Consider the following 20601-nt stretch of genomic DNA (forward strand, 5'->3'; position numbering starts at 1 on the left):
GGGTCCATTTATAATTAAGTTTCCATTGACCATTCGAACACATTTCAACTAGTACTTAAAAGATTTTTTATCTTGAAATGAATTAAATGCATTAGCATGGATAAACATATAATTCATTTTTGTACATTACAAAATCTAACATCTTGTATGGAATTTGCAGTGCTGAAAAATTGTTGTAATTTTGTATTGCTTCTAAATATTTATAAGAAAATTTGCTTACCAAGTGGATGTATTTCAGTATGATGCTTGTTGAAAGACTCATGATTTCAAGTGATGCTTTTGATGTGGATGTCTGCAACCAGTGTGGACTCCTAGCTTACTCTGGATGGTAAGTTGATGAAAATAGCTCTACTCTTATGTTGTTGGAAAATCAAACTGTGAAATATTCTACCTTAGCTGGTAGGCATCCTTTTAAAATAAAAGTTGAATTATTGCTATTCTGATGAGTTATTATATTGCCATCAGAAGTAGTTCTGCATGAAAACCTGATAAAGTTTAGAGGTACTATAGCTTTAATAACAATAGCTCTCAAAGAAAACCATTCTAAAGTATGTAGTTTCTGTGTGTTGCTTCTGACTGAACAATCAAGTCTTACTAACTTGTTGAGGTAGAAATCTGCATTCTTCCCTGAAAATCCAACATTTATTGAAAAATTTGTGTGTTTGAGTTGAGCAAGTAGGCAACAAATATATTTTAAGCCTAAATTTCATTTGAGATGTGCACTGTCCTGATGATTTTTCATGAAATTTTTGTCTTGTAATCAGAACAAAGTAACACTATATAGTTGACAATACATTATTTACTATTTATGCAGATGTATACTGTACTCTAAGACATTTTTATTTTGGAAGTATATTTACTGTAAATGGGTTAACTTCTTCAAAACACTGTATAACAGTATGCAATTAGTTATAAAGAAAAAACTACATAATAAGTAGCTGGGTGTATGCAGTTCCTTATCAGAGAAATCACTTTACTGTTCCCTTTCATGTATTATAAAGTAGCTGACAGAAAAAAGTTTAACATTATGTCTCAAGCTGTAAATTATGACAAACATTTATAAATACAGTTAAGAACACCAAGCCAAGAGACCAGCACCTTGCATTATCATTCAACATTTTTCATTTGTAATTTAGGCACAAAAACAATGCAATGTAATACATTTTAACTATAGTAAAAACTGTTTTAATGTATATCCACTCTATTGTTTAATTTTTTTTTAAATCCATAGGTGTCACAGCTGCCACTCCAGCAAGTCTGTCTCAACTATCAGAATTCCATATGCATGTAAGCTACTGTTTCAAGAGCTTCGATCCATGAATATTGTGCCACGACTGACTCTCAAAAACTACTGTGACTGATGTATTTGTATATATTTTGTATATTTGAGGAAATAAATTATTGTTTTTTTAATAACTTGCACATTTCTTTCCTTTATGTTTTTCCTAGGTTTGTCTGTCTAGAAGTTCTTGGGTTAAATGAATTCAACTGTTACTTTTCATACTCACAAGCAAACACATCTCATGCACAAATGACTGCCACCTCCAGCATATCGGGCCAGAATGCAACTATCGCTGTCTACAGATTGCTGCTTGCATCCCACATGATGGTTGCATTCCAGCCTGAGATGCTGGAGGTGGCAGTCATGTGTGTATGAGGTGGGCATTTCTTTTTTGCTGATGAAGGCTGTGGCTGAAAGCTCCATTTAAGTGTCTGAAAAATTGTGCCCATCTGCAGCTTAACGTATCTTCTTTACGATAAGTAGCAATCTGTCTTTTTCCTGCAGTGTTCATATTCCTACCTGGAGTTTCCATTGATTCAACAGTTATTTTTACTAACTCAAAGTAAAACAAACTGATTATAGAAGTGGCCGTGCAGTTCTAGGCACTACAGTCTGGAACCGAGCGACCGCTACGGTCGCGAATCCTGCCTCTGGCATGGATGTGTGTGATGTCCTTGGGTTGGTTAGGTTTAATTAGTTCTAAGTTCTAGGCGACTGGTGACCTCAGAAGTTAAGTCGCATAGTGCTCAGAACCATTTGAATCATTTTTGATTATAGAAGTGTAACATTCTCAACTGACGTGGAGGAATGTATCTTAATGCAGTGCTGAGCTGTCATAATTAATATTCTGAGTGTATGTATCAATTGCTTCACTTAAATAATGAAGCTGCTACTTAAGTAAGACAATAGCTGACTACTTCCACTGTGAGAATTCTTGTTTCTCACCAAACAACCTGATTGACTGACACTGTGTCATGTACTTCTAATATGATCCAGTGACGTGGAAACAGGTAGTGAAGTCCAGAATGAGAAACTGGTTCTCACAGTTTTCACCTTTGATAGAGTGGCACTACTGAACACCGGAATGTTCTGCACACAGCTTTAATCTTTCAATGTTTCAGAACTGCACACACTCAGTTGCAAAGTGGAAGATTTGTACTGTACATACAGCTGTTTTTCTTTTAGTTCCATTTAATGTATACTTTGACTCATTAAACATCCCTAAAGTGTCTCTCCACACGTAGATGTTCATAACAGGATAAATGGAAGGATAAATTAATTCTGTTTAATCTTCAGTGTTTCAACAAATGTGAGTCTTCTTCTCTAATAAAAGAATCATGTGTTTTCAAAGACCGATTTATAAATGTGAAATAAAGTGAAGACTTTCCTGTACAGTGGCTTTTGGGTGCTATTATTATAAATATCTGTTAGTTCTTGATGTGAAATGTGTATCCTTAACTTTTATTTTTGCTATTATTGTTTGAGAAAGGAAACAAACTGAGGAGAAAGTTCATGTAATTAAGTTATATTTCTGTTTGAAAATTACAGTACCCATTTCTCTTTGTTATAAAATATTTCTACACCCTGAAAAATGACTACCTGTATTTAACATTGGCTATTCATGAAATGCAATGTTTGTCACAAGCTTAGGAAAGGGACTGGAGAAGCAAATTCTGATGAGAAGTGAATTCTCACTTGAGGACTGCAGTCATGCAGAATTCCCTTTATATTTTTTGATAAGAGAAGTATAACAAAAATTTAAAAATGATATGTGTGAATTAACTCATTTACAAAATTTCTTTATTTCAATCAGTTATACTTACTGAATTAGAATATCTGAGGACTGAGGGTAACTTAATGGTTGCTTATTTGTGTTGAAGAATTAGAGTTGATCAAACCAGATGATATAATCTTCGTTTCTGAACATCAAGTGACCACTGGTATAGATATGTTAAATGTTACAGGATTCAACTTAGCCTCTTACTTCTGTAGGGAAAATATGGAGAAAGGGGGCATTACCACATTTATCAGAAACTGATTTAGTTTCAAGAATAATGATATTAATACATTTTCCACAGAGCAACACTTAGAAGCTTGTGCAACAGTAGTAGTGTTTCGTAATAAGTCCTTTATAATAGTAAGTATATACAGAGCACCACCAGGAAACTATAACCTTCTCATTAAAAAAAATCTGAAAGCTCTGTTGACCCATCCCACAGTAAAAAAAAAGGGGGGGGGACAGTGGTTATAGGTGATTTTAATGTGGCTTTTGTGAACAGCTCTGTCAGTGAACAATTATTGCAGTCAGTAACACTGTCATTTGATTTAATGCTACTGTTCCTACTGTGAACATGGCAAATAGGGTATGAAATGTTGTGAGACTGCTACTGAAATCATCTTTGTAGACAAATCTAGGGAAAAAAAGTCATATCACAAAACCAATAGTAAATGGGCTATTTCATCATGACATGCAACATTTAAGGTTAAATGTTGCAACTTGTCAGAATATAAAATCTATTAAATCTGAGTACAGGAGGGTAATAAAACTGTAAAAAATTGAGAATTTTTGGAGGCTTCTCAAAGGCATGAAGTGGATAGATGTTTACAATACTTCTTGCTCAAATGGAAAATACATAGCATTCATTAATAAAGTTGAAAATTGCTTTCTTTAAAGGTAAGTCAAATCAAACAGAAGTCTAAAAATAAACTATGGATTACAGAAGGAATAAAGATATCAGGTGGGACACAAAGGAGTCTGTATTTACTATTGAGGTACAGCTCTGATGTTAGCATTATAATGCAACTCAAAGAGTTCTGCAAAATGTTGAAGCAAGTAATCCAGAAATTGAAGCAGCAACAAAATAAAAACTATATGGGATATGGTGAAGACAGAGACAGGTAGGGCCAAAAAGAAAAAGAGCAAGAGATAGCTCTAAAAATAAATGAGACGTTGTTAACAAGTGCATGTAGTGTTGCAAGTACTTCATTTGTGTTACCAACAGCTTGGTGTTATCAGGTTCAGTAAACAGTGCAGTGGAATATCTGAGACCAGTCTTTACAAATAACTTCAGTAAAATGAAAATGGCACTCGTGTCTCGCAGAGAAGTAGCATCCATCAGAAAATCCTTAAAATTGAGGCATGCTAGTGGTTATGATAACATATCAATGAATTTAATCAAAGAGTGCTCATGTAAGTTGAGTTCTATCTTAAGTTATTTGTGTAATCAACCTCTTACCAGCAGAAGAATTACAGACTGACTAAATATGCTGAAGTTAAACCGCTTTACAAGAAAGAGCGCTAAAAAGATACTGCAAACTATTGACCAATTTCACTTTTGCTGGCTTTTTCAAAAATAATTGAAAAGGTTGTGTTCAAGTGTCCTGTTAAACACATGACTGCAAATAATATATTGTTCAAGTCAAAGTTTGGCTTCCTTAAGGTTTCTGATATAGAGAAGGCTATTTACATGTACAGTGAGAATGTAGTTAATTCATTAGATAGCAAATTAGAGGCTACTAGCATTTTCTGTGACCTGCCATAAAGCTTTGACTGTGTGAATCATAGCATTCTCTTAAGTAAATTAGAATTTTATGATTTCAACGGTAGTGCTGTGAAATGATCAGAGTCTTACCTAACTAATGGGAAACAAAGGGTGTCACTGTGAAATACCTGTAGAGTAAGCAATCTTCATCTGATTGGAAATTAATTACATGTGGTGTTCCTCAACGTTCAATCTTGGGTCCATTGCTTTTTCTTGTGTATATTAATGACCTCTCATCTGTTTCATTGCCAGATGCTAAATTTGTTTTGTATGCAGATGATACAAACATTGCAATAAATAGCAAGTCAAGATTTAGAAATGACTGCTAATCAAATTTTCACTGACATTAATCAATGGTTTGAAGCTAATTCATTGTCATTAAACTTTGGAAAGACCCACTATTTGCAGTTTGGAATCTGTAAGAGGATTCCTTCCAGCACGTATATAACATATGACGACATGCAGATTGAAGAGGTTGACAGTGTTAAATTTCCAGGATTACAACTCAATAATAAATTTAGTTGGGAAGAGCTTGCCACAGACTTGCAGAAGCGCATAAGCAAGTCTGTATTTCCAATGTGAATAATATCAGATGTAGGAGATACAAATATTAAAAAAAAAGCCTTGCTTACTTTCATTGTAATATGTTACATGGGATCAAATTCTGGGGTAACTCATCAAACCGAGCAAAAGTTTTTAGAGTGCAAAAGTGTGTAATAAGACTCATTTGTGGTGTAAATTCAAGAACATCAGGTGGAAACCTATTTAAGGAACTGGGTATTCTAACTACTTCTTCTCAGTATCTTTATTCCTTAATGAAATTTGTTGCAAACAATCTCTCTATTTCCAACAAATAACTCAACACATAGTATCAATACTACAATAAGAACAATCAACATAAAGACCTAAAATCACTCTATAGATGAATATCTTAACAGGGACTGTTAGTCTAACTAACTAAGTTAAGTAAAAATGTCGGTTAGATATCGGTTTTGACACCACTTGGTCACAACAGCCAGAATTAGGTATTTCATATATCATAAATTTATTAAAAGTGCATAACTATATTTCATTCTGTAAATATTAGAAGTTCCAGTGTACTGTAATATATTCACATTTTTTGACAGTCTCCTGACAACTGATTGAGGAAGTGAGTATTATAGTCAAATGTTCTATGCTTCTTATGATAAACTTTCTGACATGTTCCACACCCATGAGAATCATCTCATTTTTGGATCTATGTAATGAAAACTGAATCTAATCTGAACCTAATCTAATCTAATGTCAATGAATGACATTTGAATGGCCATTGTTTCTTTCAATTTTTGCAATAAAAAATTAAACTAAAATTTCCCTTCAAAAACAATTTTGTCAGAATTTGTGCGCATACTTGATTATTGATGTAACTTAATTGTATGATGCTCACAAATAGTGTTTTAATCATTGGGATGTTACAATTAAATGGTATTGCCAAATGAATGGCTTTTCACATTCAAAGTTTGTGTCACTGCTTCTTTTCTGTTTTGTTTTTCAGTTATGTTTCAAGGAACTGACAGTGTGATAAGTGAAATAGGAGAAAATAGACCACCCATGTATATTAAATGTTTTGTTACTTCTAACTTATTCACAAGAGACTGCACTGCCAAATGTCCCCTTCTTGCCAGGTGTGCAGGCCAAAGCCAAGAACTTTGTCAGCTTCAGTATATTTATTGGTACAGCCTTGTAAAGTGGACAAACAGTCGTGGAAAAACCAGAGTAAGTACATCCACAATAAAGGGCGGTGTAATTTCTGCTAAGATTTATTTTTTTCCACAGCAATGAAGAGTGTTTGGTCATCGCTGATGATGAATCCTTGCTGTTTAGCTAATCTGTTGTATTAAATGGGATAAGCATGAACAGCATTAAGCAGTATAGTGATAGTTTATTGCAGATTAAATATACAGTTTGTTTCTATGATATCCTTGTCTTTTGTTAATGAATACCTTGAATCGCTGCACGTCCATGAGGATTCTCCTTCTTCATGGGATCTAAGGAATGAATGAATGAATGAGTTTGTAAATTATTTTAGTCCAAGACAATGTGCCACTTTGGTCTACATATCTCAGTGGGTATTTTTCTGTACATTTCCTCCAATCAGAATTTTGAACCGTCGGCTAAATATACTTTTTACAAAGAATTGTGGAAAGGGCAAAACAGTATCTTACACTGGTAGTAATTGTTATACTACTTGTATCTTACATCACTTGAGAGAGATGTTGGTCACCAGGACTACAGGAAATGCCGGGCACCAACACCATCACTCAGTAATGATATGGCTGAACAGTTGAAAGCCGTGATTACTACCACTATTGTAAAGAGTCAGACTATTGCTCCTCTGTTCATTTTGAAGGGTCTGTGTAAGTTTTTACTGAGAGAGTTGAGTCTAAGTCAGTCCCCTGATTCTAACCATGTCAAGTAACATTATTAAATAACAATAGTCAGTTGCAAAAGAAGTTTTAAAAGATAAATCAAAGTTCTGAAAATTTTTGGTGGAATAAATGAACTGTGCTTAGACATTTTTGAAGTTCCAATTTATAATCAAAGTAGAATTCAGAGTTGCTGATGGTTTTAAGAACACATTGCACTCAGGGTATCTCATCAAAGATGTAATAAAATCAGTGACTCATATAATAATTATTGATTCCATGTAAGTTTAGAATAGTAGAATTTATAGTTCTTATGAAACCAACATTTTAAGAAGATGCAATTATAATAGCCCAAAGGATGTACCAGAAACCACTATTTTCAAACTATACAGTGCGAAAAAATATTAACAGCTAGTATGGCATATTTTACATTTCTTGTCACTGCCACATTATGTAGCTAGCAAAACTAGAAGAAACTACGATATCTGATAACAACAATCTAAAGACATTTGTTATTGTTCACAATTAATTATTGGAGAAAAAAAGGATGAAGTATAAGTTTGAATGAGCAATTTTCCATTTTAACTTTCAAGACTGAACTGAGATGCTAAAAAACCTAGTATGTGAAATGTTGGAAATGCAATAATCAAATTGAACTCTTAATATGCACACTGTGTATGCAAATGCAGATGTTGTCATGTCTGTTCCCTTTGTCATTAAGGAGAAGTTGTTGATATGTTTATTGAAATCAGTAATCTAGATGAAGATAAGACAGTCCTAAAATTATATTCTTTCAACTAGTCAATAGTAAGGAGTGTTGCAAACAGAAAATGGCCTCCAGCATGCTCACATTTGCTACATATCTTAAACTGATTTTCGGGTGAATAGTTACTGGGGCACCTTGGGAAGTCAGCCATAAAGTCAGCATCCTCCAGTGCTCCTTTTTGAATACATGCTAATCCGCGTGACTTTCTGGAGACAAAGATAATCTGCTGCATTCCCTGCACTTTTATTATTGCTATTAGTGAACAGATACTAGAACAATAAATGCAGAGGTGCACAGTGACAGCCAGTTCGAGATGTTGTCTTGGGTTTTTGAACTAGAAGATGTATGATGCCAGGAACCAATGAAGGGCATCTAGGGTGTTGCCTAGATGCTCTCACAAACTGTGAGAGCTGTAGAGAATTTGCCAGTAAAGTGGGAGTGGAAGGGAGTTAGAAGTTTAAATGAGTGGGAGCAGCTTACATCAGTGGAGAAATAATTTATTACTTCTCACCGATGGCATGAAAACATAGAACATAGGGTGTCCAAAGAGGTAAAGAAGAAGAGAGAGTGAACAGTTGTGGTTAGTATGATGATGCATATGGATGGTCTGTGCAGTCACCCAAGGTAACATAGTTACAAGCGTCACTGCCCATCGGTAGTCATTTGCTGCCTGACTTGCTGTTAGGTTCTGCAGATATAAACCTCAAAGAGAGAGAGAGAGAGAGAGAGAGAGATGTGAAATACTGTCTAATAGTTTTGCGATAGACTGGCTGTCTCTGGCAAGGGATGCACAGTGAGTATACCTGCTGGTGCCACGATAGAGGAACTTCCACTTTTCAGCAGAGTCAGTGCTGCACTGATGGGTATTTGTAATTTATCACACAACTGTATTCAGGGAAACATGGAATACTTAATGAGAAACGTCTTTCCCACCCAGGACAAGTGACTCTGAGGTGTACTGAGCAATCGTTACAAACACAAATTAATAATGCTTTTGTTTTTTTTAATGTTGTGGTTCCGTGTTAGTTGCTTTTAACTTTGTGTAATCCGTTCCCAACTACATAAATTTGATAATTACTGGTGTACCTTCAGTGGCCTGGCACCTACCAATAATTAAAAGCAGTTATTAGGACAGGAAAGCTACTACACAATTTGGTGCCTAGCATGGGGTGAGTACAGTGATCACGTAACCAAACTGAGCTAGATGGTGCAATAATAAGACACTGTACTCATATTCGGGAGGATAGCAGTTCAAATCCCTGTCTGACTGTGTAGACTTAGGTTTTCTACGATTTCTCTAAATCATTTAAGATGAATGATGGGGATGATTCTTTTGAAAGGGCTCATCCACTTCCTTCGTCAGTCCAAGTTTGTGCTCTGAGGCTTCTAATAAATCTTGTTCACAAGGGGGTGTTAAATCCTAATTGTCTTTCCTTCCTTCATTATTACACTAACGGTTCCACTCACCCCACAGCAAACTGGTGTCACATAGCAAAAGCACAGTACTTTGGGCAAAATGGTGCTCTTGATGTTGGTGAAGTCAGGATTACTGTTATCATTTTGGGCTGAAGCCATCAACACTGAACTATTTTCAAAATCATCATCTAAATAAAGAGCTTCCAAATGCAGCAATTTAAAAGGAAACCTGGCATAAGTATCATTCCAAACCCAGTGGGCCAGTGGTCATCTTCTGACCATCTCCACTCTGAATAAAATTCTGAGCAGGTATTCCTCATAGAATGAAACTAAGCAGTGAAAAATTTGAAGTCAATATAAGGAAAAAAATCATGGCTTTATTACCATTTGAAATGTCATGTAAGCTCTGAAGTAGGAATAAATTTAAGATGACTTAAAACTGAAACTAGTGATAATATGATGAAATAGTGAGGTAGGAGGTGATGTAACTTTAAAAAGGATAATTTGGCTTTTACAAATTTTTAAGAACAGTGTATACTCCAAAAACTGAATTGATGTGTTAGAAAGTTATGATGTTATAGGTGTTTCTTGAGAATTGTACAGACTTGTGGTCATAAATAAACAATAGTCCAGGTGGAAAATGTCCTTTCTAAAGTAGTGCTGGACTGTGGACTCAGAAAATAACTGAATCACTATCTTGCATATAACAGTAAATCACATGCAGTGTTATGTATCAGTCAAGTTTGAAACACACCTATGCAAAATTACATGTTGTGTGTCAAGCTCTTTAGAGCACCAATACCCATTAAAACTGGTGCAGAAACACACATAACATACTGTAGCAAACCTCTTCCAGCAGCCAATCATGGAAACTGTGTTAACGTATTTGAGTTTGGATTAGGATTTGTTTCTTCATTTATTAGGTCATGCAGAAAAGTAATGCATCTGAATTTTAATGTGAAAGCTTTTTAAAATTAAATTGAATGTTGTTAACAGTCTACATTTTTATTCTTAATATATACATATTGCAAAAAAATTCAGAAGCATTACTCTTTGGCACACCCTCAAATATTTGACTGTAAAAGTTGGGAAGGCACATTTTAAATTATTATCACCATGTATTATAATTCCATATTTTGCTCCATTCTGTTGGTTCAAATTTTGTTTTCACTGTAAAATGGGTATATACAATGTTTATAATTTCACAACTTTTCTAACAATTTATTCACATGAGAAGAAGCTCATTGTCCTAAGGAATTAAATCCTGGCCCTCTTGGCTAAAAATATTGCATAAGGTATAAGAACAAATGTCCCAGACGTGGTCACACTTTTGTAAACATCTAAGAGAGACGTGAAAGTATTAAGGGGGAAAGATGCTGAAGTAATCAGTTTGAAGGTCAGTTGCTAACATCTGCATAGAGTCGAAGAAATAGGAGCAAGCACACAGGAGTATTCGTAAGAGTCAATGAGGAGGCACCTGTGCACTAATCTTGAAATGTATGTTGCAACATGCAAAAGCCATGGTGAGAATTAAGATAATGAAGCAGAAGTTGTTCTTTCACTACCCAATAATAACAATGAGATGATTTTCTTTCAGTCATGAGAAAAAATATAATTTTAAACTTGTTTACACTACTTTCATTCCCTAGTGCAAATAAAAGCATCATAGTAGACCTATCTCGGTCTTTAAATGTGCTACACATCAGTGTCACCACAACCAAGTTTTTGTATTCAAAATTATGGGCTTTGACAACACACTACCAAGCACCTTGCAAACAAAGGTAGACCTCATTCTCTGATACGGGTAAGTCTCCTGGCAAAATTAGGATTTTGCACTTTGGATTGATGAAATAGTTACGGTTTCATCGTAACAAACAATGAAACATTGTCAATATGAGCCAAATGCCTAAAGATGCAATGTCAACATCTGTTCTTTGCAAAAACACTTTATTTTCATTTTATCTATAAAAGCAAAAGGCTCTGCAGAGCTCACTGGAGATAGTGAGATGCTTGTTGGATGGCAATGCTGGTGTGCTGAGTGAAACATTTCTTGTTTGAAAATATCAGTATCTGTATAAGGTTCAGATGGGAATTCTTTTAAATGTTTCACAGTTAAACTAGAAGTAGAAATTTACGCTGCCATACAATACCTGAATAATCAAATGAAATCTAAAATAATTTGCTGGATCCAAACAAAAATCCATCAACATTGGTTAATGTCAGACATGTATCTTTAATTACGTTAAATAACATATTTATAGACTGGACACACAATATGAACTCACAATGGCACTGTATTGATTTAATTAAGCTACAAAATGACTGATGAATCAGATCCAGAGTGCTGTTACTACCTTAGGCTATTTGTTCAAGATAGGTCATCACAGAACCGGAGTAATGGAATAAATAGCATCCTTCATTCTTTGATACTTTCATAATGTGAATAGCTACAAAATTTCTCAGTATGTTATGTCGAATACTTTGCATGCTCTGTTCAGTTATTGTGAAAAATTATTGCAGAGTACCAATTCGATTTTTAGTTAATAGATAACTTCTAGTGTCACTATTGTCTACGGGAAACATGGGATGCTTTATTGGACCTGAAAATGCAGGTGCTGGTTGTAAGCAAGGCACTGTTACTGGTCTCTTCTGAGAAAGTTTTGCTTCAATAGACGCTGGCGAACAAAGTGATTGTTTCCGACGCGAGGAGGCGCGTTTTTTGTGGTAGCGTTCTTCATTTTCCTTCTTGGAACATTCTTCCAACAGTTCATCACAAAACAGTGACTCCCTCTCCAGCTTCTCTGTGACACCTGGGCAGCTGTCCTCCAGTTCTGACTTCAGCCTGGCGGTCTTTTGACATAAGTCCCAGAAACATCTGTTTAATAGATCGCGCACTCCATCTGCAATTTGTATTTTCGATTCTGCATAACCTAGTGCTTTATCATAACCGTCACAGATAGATCGATATTCCGCCTCTCTCAGAGAGTCGTCCATTTCTGGCGCTCTTTTTAAAAAAAGAGACGATTTAGAATCTATTTCATTTACGTAAGTTTCAACTGTCTGGTCTACATTCTGAATCTCGATTAGTTTGTCTTTAACTTCTACAGGAATGTGACCATAAACTTCGATGTAATCTTCTACGTGATGCATCACGATAAGCCTGTGTTCTCGAAGCAGTGAAGCACAGAACGAAAATTTCACTTTTATAGTAAAACGCACACTATTTTATTACAAAGCTTTCACGTGAACTGTTTTGTTCAACCACAAAACAGCCAGCCAATTCAACATTTTCAATCTGCGTTAAAAATAACGTTACAGAGAAAGATGTCTTACTTTGTAAGCTGCGATGAATTTCGGAGTTGCAACTGGGACTGACACACGGCTACTGCTTTCGCTCCACATGTAAGTTGTCTTAGTTGAACCCTCGTATAGCGTCTGTTGAAGTTTCAATATTAGCCTATAAATAATTCGACCAGACAATATTCATAACCAAGGAAGTACGGTACTACCTTACTAACCAATGTCGCTAACACGATTCGTCGTGTATTGCCAGGTCCTAATAAATGCGTACGATATTAATTCGGCTTCGCTGGTAGTATTTTCGGCTGTTCCGAATATGTCAGTAAAGGTCTTCGACGATTGTTGAAGCTACGCTGTGATCTCGACCATACTGTATCTCTGGAGAAGCGTTCAGAATTTCAAATGCACGGAACTGAGTACTTATCAGGTACATAAAAGAGACTTCGGTACAGTATTAAGGTCTGCCCGTAAGCACACTCTGCGGATTTTGAATGTAATTACAACACTAGTGCATACAAGTCCCGCTCAAAAGTGCGTGGGTCTTTACATTTGCATTTGACATGTGTAATGACCTTGGCTCAAAAATTTGAAGAGGTAGATGCAAAATCATTTCGTTTGTTTGCGATAAGTGTCACAGCTTAGACGTATATCGACATCTATACTCCGCAAGTTACCGTAGGGTGTGTGGCGGAGAGAACTTGGTGTCTCACTGTCACGTCCCCCCTTCTCCTGTTCCAGTTGCGAATCGTACGCGGGAAGAACGATTGCCGGCAAGCATGTGTGAACTCAAATATCTCTGATTTTACCTTGATGGACTTTCCGCGAGATACACACGGCAGGAAGCAATATATTGTGTGTGTGTGTGTGTGTGTGTGTGTGTGTGTGGTTTGGGATCTTATGGGCGCCCAACGGCGAGGCTATCAGCGCCCTGACATCGATTAAAACAAACGAATGTGGGTAAGAACGAAAACTCTCCTACACGCATGCACACGAAACGACCGCACAATGACTCTATCGCACAGGCACTCTCAAATGCACTAAAACCAATGAGGAGTCAAGATAGCTAATCAAGAATTTAAAACAGAGGGAAAACAAAACACAAAAGAGCTAAAAGAACAGCACAGGGAAATGTGACTGGCTGACCACATACGAAAAACATTGGGTGAGCCAGCCACCCTGTTGACACATTAAAAACATCTCCCAAAAATCTTGTTAAAAACGTGGGACAATTCACAGAACTTTAAAACGCGAACCACATTCGTTTGAGCATTGCATAAAATAGACTGCAGATCCGCCGGCAAATCCGCTGCAGTCCGCTGGTCAGCAAATAAAATGCAGTCCAATAAAATATGGTGCACCGTGATCTGCAGGCCACAAGCACCACACATCGGAGGGTCCTCTCGCCGGAGTAAAAGTCCACGCGTCACAGGGCTGTAGCCGATGCGAAGACGAGTAAGGATGACCTCGTCCCGTCGACGTGGCTGGAAGGAAGTACGCCACGGCCGAGCTGTGGGTTCGACGGCACGGAGTTTGTTGTCGGTCACTTCTAGCCACTCATGTTCCCAGCGACACAGGACTTCATACCACAACACCGACGTGAGGGTATGCAGTGACGGTCACGACACGCTTCCTTGGCTGCTCGATCAGCCCTTTCATTCCCCAGAATTCCCGCGTGCCCTGGTACCCAGCAGAAAGACACCTCCTTCCCCAGTCGATGTAGTTGGAGGAGGGCTTCGTGGATAGTCTGGGTTCCTTTATCTGTTGGGTACAAACGCTGGAAAGAGTAAAGGGCGCTCAAAGAATCTGAACAGACGAGAAATCGAACACTGGGAGAAAGTCTTATCTGCTCCAGTGCCCGCAAGATGGCATATAATTCTGCGTCAAAGACGATAAATTCTGGAGGCAGTCTGACCTTGAAGACAAGATCCGGGAAGACGACAGAGCAACCAACAGAGTCACCCTGCTTAGACCCATCTGTAAAAACAGCCACATGGTCGTGGTGCTCAGATAAAACGGCAGAAAAGACCACATTAAAAACAGAAGCAGGAATGCTCTCTCTATTGTACCGAACCAAATCTAAAATCACTCTGGGCCTCTTCAGGATTTGGAGTCGTACAGACTCCACACTGAGGAACTCCAGCACACTTTGCACACGGATCCCAAACGGTATCGTAGCCTGGGGACGGTGGGAAAAAAAACGGTCCAGAGGCGGATGAGCAACAATATGGTGAGCAGGCGAGGTTGGAGCTGCAAGAAACTTACAAGCCTGGCGCACCAGTAGGAGCTCCCACTGGATGGTAAGTGGCTGTTCCCTGTCCTCAGCACAGAGGCAAGGTATGGGACTGGTCCGATAAGCACCCGTGGCTAGTCGAATCCCCACATGGTGGACAGCGTCAAGGATATGCAAATAAGACTGCCTCGCTGACCCATACACCGTGCACCCGTAGTCCAGCCGCGAACGCACAAAAGCTCGATAAAACTGGAGGAGACTCGTCCCGTCTGCTCCCCAAGACCTGTGGCTGAAGCACTTGAGGTTCAATGCCTTCAGGTTTCTGGCTTTCAAGTCTCGTAGGTGTGGCAGCCATGACAACCTGGAGTCAAAAATTAGTCCCAGAAACCGCACCATTGTTTGACTCATCTAGTAACGTACGCTCTCGGGACTTAACAATGAACCACACAGTAATGCAGCGTCTTCCACTGGATTCGCCTTAGAATCTCGACGACGCTTTCACGCTTACTAAATGATACTGTGACGAAACGCGCTGCTCTTCTTTGGATCTTTTCTATTCCCTGTAGCAATCCTATTTGGTACAGATTCCAGACTGACGAGCGATATTCAATTTTTACTCGAACCATTGTTTGTACGGTACCTCCTTTATGGGTGGACTCTTTTCTTAAGATTCTTCCATTGAATCTCAGTCTGCCGTTTGCCTTAGCTAAGGTGAGTTCTATGTGGTTCTTGCACTTTAAATAGCTCCGTATACATACTCCTAGATCTTTTATGAATGCGACTGCTGCCAATGTTTGTTCTGCAGTCGTGTAATCAGAAAACTATGGGTCTTTCTGCTCGTTTACGTGCAATATGTTGTATCTGTTTATGTTAAAGATCAATTGCAAATATGCGCACAAAGCACCAAAACAAGGAAAATTTGCCTGGCAGATATGGGCTCTAAAATGCGTACCATAAGAGATATGAGCACTTGTTCAATAGAGGAGATGTGTTGCACAGTAGCAGCGAAGAATATCGGTATTTTTAACATACAAATCGTTTCTTACTACAGTAGTACGATAGCTATAGACTTTGTTCCATGTAACTATGAAAAATAACTTTCTTTTCCTTGATGTATTTGAATTTTCATCCATAGCAGTAATATTTATTCATCATTGCCGTTACTAATAAATAAATGAATGTGTAAAAAGAGGACAAATAAGTATCTGTGCAGATATCTGCGCATATATTTGTGGCGGTTAAGCTAGTAACGGAGGAAATTCCTCGATGGTCTGTATTCACAACTTGTGTTGCAAAAAATATGCAAAGAGTCATAGGTGAAAAGACGATATAAATATTCAAGACAGTGGCTTCTTAAACGACAGCAGTTTTCACGCTTTAATTTACTTTGCGAGTCACAGGACGAGCATAACGACTGGCGAAATTATTTGCATGTGGATATGAAGAGACACAAATTTTTATTGACGTTCTTCACTCGTCATATTCCATTTCGCGTGACACAACCTCTTTAATTCCGTCCTTAATCGTGTTCCTGCTTCGTGTCGAGTAGTTCCTGATGGATTAGAAAGCACAGGAGATCAAAATAACACAAACTCGATTTTTATATTTGCTCGTCTCTAGAGCCAACCAGAATAGAGTTCGTTACTTTGCTTAACTCTTTTTGGTAAACATTCAGCAATAATCTTCTTACTTACCTTTCCCGTGTTTGCAACAGGTTCAACTGCTGTTGCATTATCTGTTAGGTAATTATCCCGATTGCTTGATTCTTTGCTCTTGAATTTCCTTAAACTCAAATGACTCGTGTATATTTCAATAAATTCACCAGTGAGTTCTCTAGAGCGCTGGCGCTCATCTCCCGAATTTGACGAGGAAACGATTCAATAAACAATTGACTTGCGCGCCAACGCAGCGATTTCCAGTGCAGACTCTACGATCTGTATTCGCAGAGGCGGTTTGTGCCCACAGATTTGAACGATTTTACTCAAACTACCAACACCAAATTCTAGATTTGCGCACATCTCGTATCTGCCTGAATTTCCATTCTATACGCTACAGTTCGTAAGTGCAAATGTGACGTGCATAGAAATCTGCGCAAACAGATCAATGCGTATGGACTGGTCTTGATATTAAAATTTTGGTCCTAGCGCAGAATGTAAATAATGTTATACCAATGTTACGTGACTACATCGGTTTGATGTTGGCAATATCTACAGTTCGCTATGTTGACTATGTATGCAGAGGGGTCCAGAAAAATGTTGACACTCTTTGATAGTTAATGTCTTTGGATCAAATTGACGTCATATTGCAGTTTTGCGCGGCCATGTAGTCCATTGTTTTCTCAACAGATCTTGAAGAGTGTTTTTCAGCAAATGACAGTGCAGCAATGAATGAAGTAAGATTGTCGTTTGAGCAACGTAAGGTCTTATTGAAATGGTATTGGATGTACACGAAAACAAGATGGAGGTACAACAGCAATTGCTTATGTGTACCGAACTCAGCCACCATCATGCACAACAATTTATCGCTTTCGACATGAATTTGAAGCCGACGGTATCGTTCAGAATGTGTACAAGGATAGGTCTGACTGACCATAAACATCAACAAGTTCAGCTTCCAGCGCTGCTGTGTTGCAACATTTTTCCAGGTCACCTCAGAAATCTGTGAAGCAGGGTGCACGTGAAAGTGAGGTAAGCCGATCAAAGCATACGACAGATTCTGATGGCTGCAAAGTAGGGCACTTATGCAGTTTAGGGGATGCATGCACTGATCACGAGAATTTTTGAAGGGAAAGCGTATTTATGAAGATATAATCATATATATGCACGGAATACTGGCGTCAACGTTTTGGGGAAAATCCATTCTACAATTTCATTGAGCATGTTCGAAAAATCTATCTTAATGCTGCAAATTAACTTGAGGTAGCTGTTTTTATCTAATCTGTGATTCGAGCTTTAATGTATATCTGTGCAAAAGAATAAATACTGACAGTCGTATTTTGGTCATCAGTACAGGAGCATGGACGTTGTTTGGCCGCTGATTGCCTTTTCGAACACAAAATAACCTTACTCTTACGGTATGTCATTTTCTTCCATTAATATTGACTATCAAAAAGTGTCTACATTTTTCTGGATGCCTCTGCATATTCCTATTCTATATGTGCAAAACAGAATTTTTGTTTGCATACACTGCCTTTCAGGTCACGCGACTGTGATACAGTGCTAGGGTTTGCTCGTAAGTGTCTTTTTTGTTTTCAGTATAATCGTAATTGTCGGACGGGAAAGATATGTGAAAAGAAATAATATTTTGTTTCTCGAGTAATGTTTTAAAAAAATGGTAATTCTTTTTCCGAGATCACAGTATTAAATAATAAATTGAACTAAGGAATGATATCAGTATCAAATTCTTTTGAATAATCTATTTATAAACATGCACTTACCAGTAAAGCCTGTGAATTTCTTGAGAAAGGGCATTACACATGAGCGTCATGAAAATACACGCAGGGATTTATGAAACATTACGTTTCTTTTTCGTCCATAATATGAACTTCGTAACTTTTATTTCGTAAACATCAATACTGGTAACAGTTTTAATTCAGTGTAATGTTTCTATCTATACCTTGAAACTTTTTAAAAAGAAAAACATTACTAAGCTACGCAGTAAACATTTATCACCTGAATGTTTTGTTGGTGTCGGAAGAAAATTAAACCAAGATGATGTGGCAACAAATTTTAATTTTCCTCAGGATTAGCACCATAGGGCACTGCTGTAGTTAGGTCGGTACTGTGTACTGGTATAAAATAATTTTCCTCTTTCCGTACCGGGAAACATACATGCTCCGTTACGTCGTACTGGCAGTAGGGGAAATTGTGTTATCATAAAATATTAAATTTACGATTCAAGATGAGAATATGTGCGGTTATACGACAAAACATTATTAAACTGACCATAGATACGCTTTCTAATCTTCAGTGAATTTTTTTTTTTGTTATTTAGACTACATGTTGGTTAGAGTGACCTGGTCTCCGATTATAGACTTCTACTTCGGTCTTCGTTTTCGCTTTTCGGAAACTTTGGGCATTTTCGGAGGCAAGCATTATTCTCTTCTGTTCGTACTTTGTTGTATTGTGCGACTGTTTTACATCTACCTTGCAAACTGAAAGCGTTTTTAATATCTGTAGAGCAACAACAATGTCATGAAAGTTCAAGTACTTGAAGAATAGATCAAAGCGAGCAACCGAGAGCGTCAGTGACCCCGGTGGAGATAAGAGAATATATTCTGTTGTTCACATACAAGTGGTGTTATAGTAACAATGAAACTGTTGAAATCTTTGCGGCCGATGAGGCTGTACCTCAGTTAAACGGCGTGTTGGACTCCAGAACTGTACTATTATTTTACTGAGGAAAATACCTGGCTGGAGGTGAAAAATAGTATATTGGATTGTTCAGTATGTGCAGCAACGAATAAAATTGGAATGGGAACCATGGACCTTGCCGTTGGTGGGGAGGATTGCGTGCCTCAGCGATACAGATGGCCATACCGTAGGTGCAACCACAATGGAGGGGTATCTGTTGAGAGGCCAGACAAACGTGTGGTTCCTGAAGAGGGGCAGCAGCCTTTTCAGTAGTTGCAGGGGCAACAGTCTGGATGATTGACTGATCTGGCCTTGTAACACTAATCAAAACGGCCTTGCTGTGCTGGTACTGCGAACGGCTGAAAGCAAGGGGAAACTACAGCCGTAATTTTTTAATTTTTCCCGAGGGCATGCAGCTTTACTGTATGATGGCGTCCTCTTGGGTAAAATATTCCGGAGGTAAAATAGTCCCCCATTCGGATCTCCGGGCGGGGACTGCTCAAGAGGACGTCGTTATCGGGAGAAAGAAAACTGGCGTTCTGCGGATCGGAGCGTGGAATGTCAGAAAAAACAGTATTGTTCATTTCAAAGTAGTTCCTTTAGGCAGCTATACGCCGGCAGAATCGTTGTTCCAGGCCTTGGTAGTAGCACTGAAAGGCTTCAACTGGTAGGGCCATATTCTTTTGCATGTTCTACAGTGTCCGAAAATGATGCCCTTTTAGAACATTTTTTAATTTTTGGGAAAAGAAAAAAGCCAAAAGGACTCAGCTCAGGTGAGTTGGTGGGCTGTGACACAACAGGAATGCCTTTTGAGACCAAGAATTTCACGATGGAACTCTGTGTGTGACATGGGGCGTTGTCATGATGCAGCATTCACTTGTCTGCAATCTTCGGTCTCACTCGATTCGCCATTTTACTGAGCCGTTCAAGGACATCTTTGTGGAACACTTGGCTGTTTGTCCTCGATGAAAAAATTCTTTACGCCGATACTCCTACCGTCAAAAGATAATGAGTATTGTGTTGATCTTGGATTTTCTCATTCGAGCTTTTTTCGGTCGAGGAAATGTCATAGTGTGCCGCTCCTCACTTTGCCGCTTTGTTTAAAAAATCCAGGATTCATCACCTGTGATCACACGGTTGAACGATTCGTGGTCATTGACAATCCTCTCAAGATCAACGTACACTTTTCTTCTATTGTCCTATTGCTCAGTTGTGAGGTTTTTCGGCACCATTTTGGAACAAACTTTTTGCATGTGCAAAACTTCGGTCAAAATTAGATCTAGTATGAAATTTTAACACGCCACCCAT

General features: G+C 37.9%; 2 protein-coding genes across 2 annotated transcripts in view; one reads left to right on the forward strand and one right to left on the reverse strand.

Moving 5' to 3' along the window:
• The window catches only part of LOC126418465 (DNA-directed RNA polymerase III subunit RPC2), a 187262-nt gene extending 185846 nt beyond the window's left edge, over window positions 1-1416 (forward strand). Inside the window, exons 21-22 of the mRNA XM_050085233.1 lie at window positions 239-328; window positions 1232-1416. Coding sequence (XP_049941190.1) covers window positions 239-328; window positions 1232-1361 — 220 coding nt within the window. The 3' untranslated portion in view covers window positions 1362-1416. The remainder of the gene's footprint in view (window positions 1-238; window positions 329-1231) is intronic.
• Window positions 1417-11922: 10506 nt separating this feature from the next.
• LOC126419613 (inhibitor of growth protein 3-like) lies at window positions 11923-12561 on the reverse strand. The gene has a single exon (XM_050086802.1). It carries the CDS (start codon window positions 12559-12561, stop codon window positions 11923-11925), a length of 639 nt encoding a protein of 212 aa, XP_049942759.1.
• Between the last annotated feature and the right edge of the window lie 8040 nt (window positions 12562-20601).

This window comes from Schistocerca serialis, chromosome 9 (genome assembly GCF_023864345.2).
Source record: "Schistocerca serialis cubense isolate TAMUIC-IGC-003099 chromosome 9, iqSchSeri2.2, whole genome shotgun sequence".
Lineage (NCBI taxonomy): Eukaryota > Metazoa > Arthropoda > Insecta > Orthoptera > Acrididae > Schistocerca > Schistocerca serialis.